This window comes from Embiotoca jacksoni, unplaced genomic scaffold, assembly GCF_022577435.1.
Source record: "Embiotoca jacksoni isolate LCO1_2020_lvr unplaced genomic scaffold, fEmbJac1.0.p SCAF_10, whole genome shotgun sequence".
In the NCBI taxonomy this organism is placed as follows: domain Eukaryota; kingdom Metazoa; phylum Chordata; class Actinopteri; family Embiotocidae; genus Embiotoca; species Embiotoca jacksoni.
Genome location: NW_027185230.1, coordinates 12,950,919 through 12,964,439, shown reverse-complemented (window position 1 = coordinate 12,964,439; position 13,521 = coordinate 12,950,919). Strand labels below are relative to the sequence as shown.

General features: G+C 46.6%; 1 protein-coding gene across 1 annotated transcript in view; it reads left to right on the top strand.

The window, feature by feature from the left end:
• The first annotated feature begins 8,205 nt into the window (after nucleotides 1-8,205).
• erbin (erbb2 interacting protein) overlaps nucleotides 8,206-13,521 on the top strand; it is a 40,156-nt gene continuing 34,840 nt past the window's right edge. The window contains 1 exon segment of the mRNA XM_069168038.1: nucleotides 8,206-10,709. Within this exon segment, the coding sequence (XP_069024139.1) occupies nucleotides 10,683-10,709 (27 nt within the window). The 5' untranslated portion in view covers nucleotides 8,206-10,682.

The window sequence follows — 13,521 nt, the reverse complement described above, 5'->3', positions numbered from 1 at the left end:
GGCGGAGCTCGCGTAAACAAGATTCAGGTGATTTCCATCCCGCGGCTCCTCTTATTTTTATTTATTTATTTTTTTTTTTGGGGACTTTCACAGAATGGCCGTCGGCAGCAAACGGGGCAAAGCAGCTGCAGAGGAGAACAGGAGAGGAAGCGGTTGCCGTTCCCACCCTTCACCCTCCCCTCCCCCCCCAGTCCTCCCCCCCCCCCCTCCTCCATTTCTCCATTTGTTTTCGGCACGATTCAGTATCCCAAATAGATGCGATGAGGATAAAGGCGCCCCGAGAGGAAGTGGAGCAGAAACTAACGAGTGTCAGTGTGGCCCAATGTGTTAGCAGCTGATTGGGGGACAGGCTGTGAATAAGTCGAAATATCTCTTCCTTTTTCCTTCTCGTCTGCCTCCTCCCCACTTTTGCCGCCACCCGCCGCCGCTTTCCCCTTCCGCGTCCTTCTTTCCTGCTCTATGGCTCCATTGTGCTCGACGGCGGCGGCGGCGGAGGGACGATCCTATCTTTTTTTTTTAAGCTGGCTCAGTTCGTCTCAGATCAGCTGGCAGGGCTAATGCCTCTCCAGACATGCACGGACAATGCTGCCGTGTTGTGCGCTCCCACCTGAGAAGCGAGGCCGTGTCGCGTTTCTTCCTCGTTGGTGGGGGGGGGGGGGCTTTATCCTCGCGCGTTGTGCTCATCCGGTTTTCGTGGGAAAACGAAAACGTGTACTCCATTCAGGCGAGAGTCAAGTTGAATTCCCAGGAACTTGTTCACGAAAACCCTCATTAGCATAGCGTGAAACATACCGAGCTGTTCACGGTGGAAGTTCATTTGTCACGTGTTTCATGCGGGTCCTAAGGCAGGTCTAATCCTGGCCCATAAGACTTAATACATTCCACCCCTGTTCGACAGCTCGGTTGTAGTTACAGAAACATTTGCTGACTAATCAAATTTTTTTTTTTTTTCTTTTGTCAAACATAATGAACATTAACTTCCCGCAGTTTAAAAGCAAACCCCCTAACACGCATAACTTAACCCGACGACGGAGGGGAAAAAAAAACAAAAACAAAACTTCACTTGACCTAAATTTGACTACTTAACATGCGCCATGAAACGTGCAGTTTTAACAAGCTTATTAATCAGTTTAGATTTGGGCAGCTTTCCATCAGCTTTTACAAAACATCACACAAATACCCAGTACAGCAATATGTAACGTGAGAGGCGGGTTCTGTGAAGTTTTAGTATGTTGTGACGTTAAACAGATTATTGTGTAATGGATCGTAAAACACGACCATGGATGTATTTTAAAGGTCTTTCGGAGTTGGCTGCTTTTGAATTCTACTGCTCAGTTATTGCAATATAATTCCACGGTTATTCTGATGGTTAAAGATCCCCTCCAGACACTTTTTAAAAAAAATGTGTATAAAATAAATCTACTTTTAATTAGAATTTGTGCCCGACATGGTTTTTCCACTAAAATACATTTAATGACATTGTAAAACTCCTTAAAATGTCTTGTAATCCTTCTGCCTCGTTACAAATTGCAGAAACTATGAACATGCAGATATAGTTTTATTCCCCAAAGTTGAACCGCTGCACACAAGATGCCGTAAAGTACATTTGCCACGTATACTGGAGATTTTAGGTTTTCCGCATCATAAATCTTGTCGTTTGTTGCACGTCGGACCAGGATCGGCTTCCTGCCCGCTTGTGATGTCACAAATCGTGCTTGTAGGTGCCTTTTTTTTTTTTAAATCTGATTTTCATTTAAAGCGCCTTCTAGTTTTTAACTCTGCACAGTGAAGTTCAAAAACATATTTTGGAGCGGAGGGGAAACTTTTACGTTAAAATCAGACTGACGCGTTTGAAAATGTACGTGTTTTACTGGTTTGTTTTATGCTGTTACTTAAGTTGTGTTTTGTCTTTTTTTTTTAAATTTTTTTTATTAGATAACCTAATTGTTGTTGGATCTATCGTCGGCCTTCCACTGGGATCCAGGCGCTTGAGTCCTAAATGACAAGGTATGTTCCCGCTACTGGAATCTATTCCCTATTCATCACAACAATAAACCTTCCCTGCAGGAGACCCGCTAATCAATTTGTGGCATTGTGTTTTTTTTTTGTTTGTTTTTTTTTCTTTTTTCTTTTTTTCTTTTTCTTTTTTTTATTCGGATCTGAATTTCGCCGTCTCGACGCCGTCGTGTCTGTGCGAGTGTGCGTTTGCTCACGCGGAAGTGAAGTTCTCAAAAGTCAAACATCAGTCCCGACTCTTTAACAAGAAACAACAAGAGCGCCCCGCCCTGTTCCCCCGCAGGCCAGGGGACACGATACGCCCGCCCAACTAGCTCTGTGTGTGCAATCGGCATCCGATCTCCTCTTTGTAAAAAAAATAAAAAAAATAAAAAGTCAGAAAAATGGTTCGGCGCGCTCGAACCCGCAACCCGACGCACAGAAGTCACAGCGGGGGGAGTGGATGGAGGGGGGGGCTCTCCTTCCGCTCTATCCAATATGGCAGCTGTAATAACTGCAGCAGCAAAGGTCAGCCTATCACCATGCTCATTGACACGCTTCGACGTGTTCTCGTTCTGTCCTTCGGCGGGTATAGATATCCCTCCGACTTTTACAAAAATACCAACCGCTGCTGAACATCGCAAACTCGCCTTCTTTTTCTTTTTTTTTCTTCTTCTTCTTCTTTTCTTTTTCTTTTTTTTTTTCTTCTTCTTCTTTTCTTTTTTTTTTTTCTTTCTCGGGACTTGCTCACCTCGAGGACAAAACCGACAGGCGGTGAAGGAGCTGCAAGTGTGATCGCGTTTGTTTGTTTGTTTGTTTGTTTGTGAGCGTGCGGGCTGCCCGGAGACGCCTGGCTTTAGGTGGGGAAAAAGGAGCAACTTAAACGTTTCCCTTCTGCGTGCGGATCGTCCCCGCGGTCGTTTCAGACCAGTCGAGGGGAAAAACGAGAGCTCGCGTCGGACCCGCCGGAAAGCTTTTGATTGCGCTGCGAATGGGTTCATTACGATGACAGATGGTACAGATATCCGCATGTGGGTCATGCTGCCCGCCGGGTGCGGGGTTAATGGGGGTCGCGCGGACTCTTTTCAGGGGACGGTTGGGTACCAGAGGGCGACCGAGGTGAAGCCGAGGTTTCAAGTACCGAGGGGCGGGTCGGGACCTGATGTCGCCGGACGACCTCCCCCTCCGCCCCCCGACCAATCCGCAATCCCTCTTAGCTGTCGGGGTGTGTGTGTGTGTGTGTGTCTGTGTGTGTGTGTGTGTCTTAGGTTGAGTTGTTGGGGCAGGACAGGGTCAGCGAGGCCCTGACTGGGGGAGATCAGGGGGGGGGGGGGGGGACCTGCACGGATGCTACAGGAAGCGCGACGGAGGGCGACACCTCCTCCGCAAGCTGATTTATAAACCGAAGCAGACGGACTTTTTGTATCGGCTATTGTCCGACCAAATCCAATTTGACTGACGGCATTCCGTCCCGTGCGGCCTTAGCGTTTCGATAATTGGACACGCATGTTGGAAATAGTGACTACAGACGACACGTCTTAAGAGTCTAGACAGTAAAACCATAAAGTAAAGCGCGTCACGACGGCACTATGGACGTACGTCACGTGACCCAAATAACGAAGACAAAAAGAGCAGAAGAGGGGAAGTATTTTAAGCCGACCCGTCTCCTCTCTGAGGCGGCTTCGTCTCTTTTTCTTTTTTTTTTTTTTGAAGCTTTTTTTTTTTTTTTTTGAAGCTTTGCTGACACGAACAGGGTCTCCTTTCAAAAGAAGTTTATCCAAAGCGCATCATTTACTTGTGTGACTACCTGTCTTCTCCCATAACTCATCGCTGCTTTGTTTGCATAACTGTGTGAATAATCACGGCGCTGCAGGGGAATTCGCATCAATATCCGTTTGACGCGTAGATTTTTAAACCGAGGTCAACAAACTAAATTCCACCAATACCTTTTTTTTTTTTTTTTTCTCTTTTGATCCGTAATAGGGATACCAAATTGCACAGGACAGAAAAATCATTGAGGCACAGCGACGTAATGATGATGGAGCTACAGCATGCAAGCAGGTTTTCTACAGTGACAGATGGTCTGTCGGCGCCTGTTCAGGACCGATACAAACCATCATTCATTCACACATTAAGCAGTGGTTATATGCTGCTTTTAACAAAGTGATCCCGAGGCACAAGGACACTTCAAGAGTGGAAGAAACACTGGAAGTCTTCCTTTTTAAAAGATGGTAATCTTGTCATTTTTCGCAGTAATGTTCGTTTTTACCTGTTTTCATGGAGCTGCAGACGTTTTTTTTTTGGAAAGCCAGATTCCTGTGGCGCAGCATCTCTTAGTTTTAGCTGCTGTTTGAGGTAATATATGGATTGTGCTGCTAAATTTTCCTTTTTTTTTTTTCTGCAGAAATTCCTCCAGCTGCTTCTTTAGACAATTTATCTTTTCATTCAGGGGCGGAGGTTTATTTTTTTTAAATACGATTTAGAAAAATGTGCATCTCCGAGTTGCGTGAACTCGCCCGGCTTGTTTGGGCTACGTTCACGCGAGGCGGAGTTGTCACACTTCTCGCAAAGAGAAGTAATCGGTCTAACAGCTGTAACTAGTGATCTTCAGATTTAATTAACTGTAAGCATGTGATCCAGTATCTTAGCAGAGCATCTAATTGATTCGTCCGTGCACACAGACAGCGCTTTCGGCTTTGAGGTCAATTTCTCCTGCCATAATACCCTCAATCGTCTCTTTACATGTTCGGCTTCTGATTTTGACTTCAATTGATTGGCTGCGTTGTGGCCAAATTTTGTTAAAATATATATATATATATATTTTAAGCCAGACTTCTTTTTGAAGGTGGGATTCTTGATGGTCCCTCCCCCTCCCCACCATGTTCAGGTAGAGATTGTTGATGGTGAAGAACATGCGGACTGAGTAAATCGGATTCATTAATAAAGACGTTCACTCGGCTTTGTCTTCCCAACTCGGTGCAGAAAATTGATCCACGCTCGCCTGTTTCTTTTCTCAAGTTGTACACAAATAAGTTTCCGAGCTCAGATTTGAATGGAAACTTTGATTCTGCAATCCCGTCCCTGTAAATATTCCCATTCATTTTAAAGGGACATTTAAGACATAGTTTGTTTCTTTCCATGCGAGTTTTCACTGTTGACCGTTTTAAAAACTGAATTTAACGAGCCGACTTCGTGACTTTAACGAGACATTATGGGGTTGTGGAGGGGGCGCGGGGGTGGGGGTGGGGTGTGTTATCCCTTTTCCATGTTCTGCGGTCGGCAAACGGGGAAAATGCGGCAGTTGTCTACACGGAGACGGAGCTCTGACCTGAATGTGTCTGACCCGGTTATCGAGACTTGGCGAACGTCTCGCTCCCTCTTGTCTTTTCTCGGTCAAACACAACCGAAGCGACCGTACGGCGCCTCGTGGGGGTATCGCCGCTCAATCACGGGCGGCGTCACGAGCCGTCATCGTAGTGCAGTTATTGTCAAGGCATTTACGGCGTTTTGCCCAGCGCCACTCGACGTCGTAACGTTTACTGTCACCGTGTGCCGCCACTGTTGTGTGTTGCCATTTGGTTTCTATTTGCGGCCGGTTAATTTACTCTCCGTTTCACTGCTTTTTTTTATTTTATTTTTTTTCTCATCCATGGGAGTGGCCTAGATCATGAGCGGAGAGCCCTTCGGGGTCTTCCTGAGAGCGACGTGTCGAAAACGAGACGGGCGACGTCGGTCCGCGTTGGTCCGATCCGCTCGCACGTCGCGGTTCGAGATAAACGCCGAGAAAAAGGCAACCGTGCGCGTTCAACGGCGTCACGCGGCGTTCAAACGCCGGCCGCCGCGAATACCCGAGCGTCTCGCGTTTTACCGCCGCACCGCAAAATGGCATTTTCAGCCCGATCGATTGAAGTCTGAAAAACGGTGCGTTCGAATGCGTTTATTGTGGATATTTAATTGAACCGGCCGGCTTGTTTCAATTGCGCTCATCCTCTGCGCGGCCATAACACCGCCGTAGGAGAGCAGGAAGGCGTCCTATTGTTTTTCCAGGGTTGTGAGGAGATGCTATTCTCAGCTGCTTGTACCGGTGCATCGGCTTATAATTAGCGTTGGATATCGTCCGCTTTAAGATGATTGTTTTGCTGCCTCGGTGCACCAGGAAACTTTAAACGGGATCATTTCAGCTCTGATGATTATCGATTTAGAAATATGTTGTGATGGGAATCAAATATTTATTGTATGGAAAGCTACTTTTTTTTTTTTTTTTTTACATTTCGAGAGTATGTTGAAATTTATTCTGCAAATATACTTATGATAAAAAAAAACGAGAGTTAATGTAACTGTTGGGGTCTCTTCTGATGCCGAAATGAATCCCAGGGGTTCGCCTTTATCTGGATCTCATATTTAATTAAGAACCTACCGGCAGAAGGGATTTTTAAGTCGACTACTATTTATAACCAAGAGGACTCTCTCGCTTTCTTTGCCCTGGTTAGGTCTTAATGAGGGGGAAAAAAACCCATCCAGATTCATATTTTGAACCAAATGTATATACAGAACTGTGTTTTGCCAGTGCTGTGGACGGGAATGAAACGGCTTGAAGCTGCTTTAAAGAGAAAAAAACATCTTTTAAAAAATACTCGATTTTCTATACTTTTAGTGTGATAAGGCAAAAGGAGGATTTTTTTTATTTATTTATTTTTTTTAAGTGGGCCGGTTTAGACGATTCAGCATTTATGCAAACATTTAGACAGCAGGTCAGCCGTAAACCCGTTCGTCTCGTTTAAGCTCTTTGTTTATCACGTCGTGTTTCCAAAACAGGAGTTTTGTTGCCTGTTTTTCGTGCCCCCCCAAAAAAACCTCGTAAACATTGTGGAAACGACGCATCGAGTTGAAAGAGAAAGGGAAGAAAACCAAAACAAACGCACGTCGAGGGCGCGAGAGGGAAAATGTTGATGTGCTTTGCCGCGGACGGCTGCCAGCTTCCACTTGATAAGCGGCTAAGATCATTTGCCGAGGCCGTGTTTCACTCTTGTCAAGCGCAGGTCGGATATCTGCGCCGCCTTGCCAATAAACACGGCTTTTCTGACTGCGAGCGTACCGATTACAGACGGGGGGTGGGTGGGGTGGGAGGGGGGAGACACCCCGCGGGCCATCATAACGCACTTTTACCCACGTTACGCGCATCTTAATGGGCTTCTGGGAACCGCCGCTCGGGGTTTTTTTTAATTAGACAAACCTCCGACTACGGGACAGACGCACTCGCCTGAAAACATTGTGCTTCGTGGGCTGAAAGTTTTTTACTCTTTTTTTTTTCTTTTTTTTCTCCCCCCTTTCTTTTTTTTTGCACCATCTCCGCAGACGCAGCGAATTAGAGGGGTTGACGTCAATCTGCGACTGTGGTGAGCTCATCTCACAGGATACCCCGCCGCCGCACGTCTCGGCAGAATCGCTGTCAATCGGCACGCAGCCAGGAAGTGGTTTTCTGAGCAGGTAGTTGATCAAAATCCGCGGTCGCCGTTGTGATCGCGAAACTTGCATAAATCTACCTGCAGTAAATCCTGATCAAGATTACGCGACGGCAGCTGCTTCGCCGACGGTTGGTTGACGAGGTTCTCTCGCCTGCGGTCGTCGACGGCTCGCTGCTCGGCCGCGCCGCGAAACGGGTCCCCGTTATTATTGACGCCGGGATCACGGTCTTCGGCGGAGGACGTGTCAGACGGAGGGGATGTGGCGAAGACGTTTTGCGTCACCTCTCTTTCCTCGACGTGCCTGTTATCAATGCACTGACGAAGCATGCTAAAACCTTCCAGTACATTTTTTTTAATTTTTTAATTTTTTTTTAATTTAAAAAGAAATAATCTGTTCTGCATCTGACTGACGATTCTCACCGGTCCGTTCATGAAAACACACGACGCAGTTAAACCAGCGTCTCGACAGTACTGCATGACAACACTCGGTCGGTGCCTCTGTTCAAATGTTGGATCGTTTTGATACATGGACACAAATTTCTCTCTATTTCATTGTACAAATGAAAACAGTCGTGTGCATGCAGCTGGCAGGTCTTTTATTTTATTGGATTTATACAGTATTTTTAATGCTACATGTACGCTGTACTTTTATTGGATAAAAACAGATGTTGACAAAGTTTTGCTTTGGGGACATAATTCGCAGCTGCAAAAGGGTAATAAATGCAACCGTAAATGTTAAAGAGTGCACTGTAAAAGATGTCATTTTATCATTCGATAAAAGGGCGAACAGAAAAGTCTTCCATCTTTTAGATTTCGAGCGGGGGTGTCAAACATACGGCCCGCGGGCCGCATCCGGCCCACCAGGGGGTCCAGCTCGGCCCGCCGGATGACTTTGCTAAGTGTGAAAATTACAGAAAGACATAAATTGCATTTCTATGAGAATATGGAGGTTTATGAGTACAAACGTTTTGTGATTTTTTTTTTTTTTTTTAATCGATCCAGTAATTGCTTCAAAAACAGCGTAAATGCGACGTCTGCTCCGGAGGCAGCAGCGCTCGCTGCTCGAACGCGTCACAAAGCGAGGGAATCTGCAGAGGAGAGCCCAGGCAGATAAACAGTGGGCTGATGTCTGAGTTTTTGCTCTTGTATGTTTCTGGTTTATTGTAGAAAGACCTTAAAATAGGGTTTATCATCCAAAAACCTTCACCAATGATTTAAACGTAGAGAAATATTGTCGTCATGTATGCGTTATTATGCTATGATTTCACTGGTCTGGCCCACTTGAGATCAAAGTGGGCAGTATGTGGCCCCTTAACTAAAATGAGTTCGACACCCCTGATTTAGAGGAACCCGAGCGGACGTGCGGTTCACTGGAGGTTTGTTCCAGATACGCAGGGGCATCCAAAAATGGGAAAAAAAACAAAAGCGTATTAATCACGCCTGCAATTACGTAGGTTTTTCGGTGCCGGTCGAAATGCTCCGGCCGTTTAACATATTTTCTACATGCTGACATTTCAACGCGGTGTGCATTGCTGTGAGCAGCTTGCACAGAAGGCCAGAAGATCAACATGCTTGTTGATCAGCCGGCAGAAAGGACGCAACCTTTTTGAACGTGGACTGCCGACTTGATTTTTTTTGTGGTTTTTTTTGTCTTTCCTCTCCGTCTTCATCGTTCTCTGGGGGATCCGTGACAACTCTACAACCTTAGTGTTTGTGAAGGCCCGAACAAACAAGGTGAAAATAAGACTGCGTGCGTTTGGCTCGGGGCCCGTCCGTGTCCAAAAAAAAAAAAGTGGGAATTATTCATTAGAGTAATTACAGTCATCTCAAAGGGAATCGAAGTGAAGGCGCCTTGGATTCAGAATACTTGTAATCCTTTATACCGTGAGCCAGGTTGCGTGTGCAGATTAAAAGAATAAAAAGTACGCTATCACAGTTTAAAGGTCCTAGATTGTATAACATCACATTAGCGTGTCTTTTTTTTTTTTCTTTTATTATTCTAAAGGACTAGAAATAATGTGAAAGTGTCAAAGTGCTCGGTCTACAGACAAACGCACTCGGCCCATATTTAGTAACAGAGTCAATTGGACGAGCCGTTTTCACTTCCACAAATTTGTGATGTCACAAACTCACGCTCACGTCCACCGTCGGCACAATATTTACCTTCCCACCTTTGCATCCGTGTGCCCACAGAGCCGCCCGGTAAACACACATTACACTCTGGGTGTTCAACCAGCACGACTACATCGCAAACCACAAAGATATCTTCTTATGGATTTCAACACTGCAAATAAAACACCAGATTATTGGAACAGAACGGGAACTCTCAGTTCGTTTGAGTTGGACGTGATGGCTGATAATAATGTTTTGTTGGAATTTGTACAATGTCCTCTTTGCCAAATGAGGATATTATCAGTTGAAGAGCTACCGTCGGGCTGGGCAATATATGGATATCACACATATTGTGATATGAGATTGGATATTGCCCTGAAATCATCTTAATATTTGTTAAGCGACGTCGGTGTCATATTTTCCTGGTTTTAAAGGCCGCATTGCAGTAGATTTATGTCATTTTCAGAACTTACCAGAGTCTTCTAGCCGTTTTATTATTGACCTGCTTAGTCCTTGTATGATCATATATCATTTATCAAGGATCGTATAAATAAGTCTTCCCTACAAAATCTCTGCGGCATCGATATTGAGGTATTTGGTCAACAATATCACGATGTCCGATTTTTAAAAAAAAAAAAATTTCTCTCTCCATATTGTGGAGCTCTAAACTTCCTCATGCAACTTTTCCATCACAGCCGGCCCATTCAACACACTTGCTGGATGTATCGGCGTAAGCATTCATCTAAGTTAGATTATATTCAATACAGTGTACGTGTCGTGTTTATTGCGGTTGTATTTTTTTTGGTTTCAGAGAGCTGTTATTCAACCTCGCTGCGCATCTTTATCAATCATCGCGATGAACCAGTAAATCGCATCAACGGAGAACGTAATGGAAAAAGCCTTAAAGACACCAGATTTCAGTGTGTCGGTTTCCGAGGACGACGCGTGGAGTTTGGGAAAACATCCGCGAGACGCAAACACAAACCTGAGCATTGTGACCGGGCCGGTCCGGTGGTACTTTGGGGGGGGGCGGCCGTGCGTCACAGCGTGCGTGGGTGGACTGCATCTTTAAACACACTGTGTTGATAGTCAATACTGGGTATTGTTGGAATGGCTGAAGCAGATAGTGGCTTGAGTGTGAGCAGATTTTTTTTTTTTTTTTCTTCTTCTTCTTCCCCCTCTGCGATTTACAGAGTGTACTTGAATTCTTTCGAGCTTTTCTTTGTGCAGCAGCAGCAGTGTGCGATCTGCTTGTTGTTTTAGACGCGTTGAGTGTAATGATGCCACTCGAAGATAAACAGCCGCTAAGTGTTTCCCGGAGATAAAGAGGGCCGCACTTTGTTTACAGCGCTTCGGCAGCGGTCAGAGGCAATAACAAGGACGGTTTTTGTTCCGCGTTTGCGGAGAGAAGACATCGACAGCCGTCCCGTTTTTAAAGGATTCTAATGTCGAGGAATGTGTGTAGGTGACATGTAAATGTTCAAACCGATGTAATTCACGTTTAGTTTATTCCATCGGAGCCGGGTCATGTTCCGGGGGAGAAAATTGGGGGAAGATGTTGTAAAAAAAAAAAAAAAAAAAACACAAAAAAAGCTCTTTGTCACAGATCGGATTACTTTACCCTCATTTCAGCGCAAATTCAAAGAAAACAATCCTGGTTTTGTTTTCTCGGAGTCACGCAAGACCACTGAGACCTGAGATCGCTGGTGAGAACCAAAACTGGAAGGGGGGGTGGGGGTGGGGGTGGGGACAAAAACTGGAACTTCTGGTCCCGACCAGCCGCATTCCCCGTCACAGATACTAACAACAAGGCGTCTCTTTTCTACCCGTTTCAGTTGTACTTCCATCCCTTAACCAACGCTCAAGCTTTTTTTGCATTCATGGGTTTCTTCTTCTTCTTCCGTCCCCCCCCCCCTACCTCCCCTCCTCTCTGTGCCAGCTACTGTACAGGATATATGTCTTTAAGTGGCTCTGCTACTGCTGCTACTGCCGCTGCCACCCGTTTTTTTTTTTTTTTTTTTTTTTTTTTTTTTGGGGGGGGGGGGGGGCATAGAAAACACGGCTCCTTTTGTTGTCGAAGTCAGCTGCCAAACCGTTGTCGTCTTAACTCAATATCCCGCTGCATTATTGAGGAGCAGCTCTTCTCCCGTGGTGCCAGCTGGAGTTGAATGCGACGCCGTTAATGAGGCGCCCGGAGGAAAGTGGCGTTGCTCGGGACGCCGTCGTCCTCGTCTCCTCAGCGGAGAGCGAGAGATGTGCGGTCCCTTCCCCGTGGAGTGGATAGAACAAGAAAAACAAAAAAAACAACAACATGCCATTTATCAACTCAAGATATGTAACGGGGCGTTTCGGTCAAATTAATATATTTAGCGAAAGTAGTATAAGTTTGGGGTTAATAAAACTAAAATTGGGGTTGGTGGTGGAGGGAGGGGGGGGGTGTTATTTGGACGGAATATTTGTCCTCCATGTTACATAACTTGTCAACCAGGAACTGTCGTCTTTCAACGGTATCAAGGCTGTGATTCACAGATCACGTTTGGTATCTTTTTCTGGTGTCGAAATGTTCCCACCGAGTGATCGCGCCGCTTGTTGGACTTTCTGTTCTGGTTTTTAAGGAAAAGGTTAAAGGGGATGTCCATGGTACAATACAGGATCCCTTTTATAAGGGTGTATCCCTTTTTAAAATAGGCCAAAGCACCTTATGTAGGGTGAGAGAACAAGCCTGAAGTCCGCTGGCGCTCAGCCCTGCATTGAGGAAGTGACTTTATCTTTTCCTCTTTTGTCACAGGAGGGTGTGTGTGTGTGTGGGGGGGGGGGGGGGGGGGGGGGGGGGGTTGGCTCATTCAAACGTGTCCCGCAGCCTCTGCAGGTTGTTTTGTGTTTGGTTTTTTGTTGTTGTTGTTGGTTTTTTTGGGATTGTTTTTGTTGCCGTAATCTCTAATGAAAAAAAAAAAAAAAATGTTCAGACGTGGCTCGGCAATCCCGTAACAGTCCGCCCCGCAGTCTGGATCAAAAGCTCCTTTCATAAGGCAGGAGCCGGCCCCGTACTAATCACATTCTGCCATATCAACCAGGCGAGGAAGGACTATAAATAACACGGGTCTGCTCGCTACTGTCAAATGCGGCACTTGCATTTCCGCCCGGGCCCCCCCCCACCCCACCCCCCGTGACCACGCGTGCACACCGAGACGCACTTACGCGCAGACACAACAACGTGGTCCTTTCAGCTCCTCCTCCCTTCACCTCTCGTTTTATTTAGTTTTTTTTTTATGTTTAGTTTTTCCACGGAAATGTCCAGCGATTTTTAAGAACCTCGAAACGACCCGATAAGCCGGGGCGAGGCGTGCACCGAAACGGGGGGCTGGGGGCGGGGGGGGCGTTATAGACGCGGCGGGCTCATTTGGAAAGTACTAATTTGTTCCCACCACTTTATTCTCCTGGATAAACGGGAAGCGGGCCAGCGAGTCCCTCGTTCTGGCCAAAAGTGGGTGGAAGGCCTCGGCGGTCTTTGGAGACCGCACGCAGGCGCTTCGAGCACGGGACGGATGAGCGGCGGTTTAATTATATCTCTTTTTCAGAAATGTGCTCGCAGTAAAAGTTCTTTTAGTACTTTTTCAACGCGTGCATTTAATAAGCGAGCTCAGCTGTGTGGGCTTTCGGAAGAGGAGGGTGGGGCGGGGGGGGTCCACCCCTCGACCCGTGGTCTCTACGGCAACCGCTCTGAGCCAGGGAAGGCGCTTGGGTTACGGGCGGCCTGGGGTGTGTGACGGAGGAGGGACGGGGGGGGTGTTTCCCGGCTTTAAGGAGAGAGAACGAGGTGGGAACCTGCGACCGCGCTCGCCCGCTGGCCGACTTCATCCGCTGGCGCGGCCGAGGAAGCCCGCGGAGGACTCGCCGTCTGCCGGGCCACCGGGTCGCACGTCGGCCGTTCACGCACATGCCCGCCCGT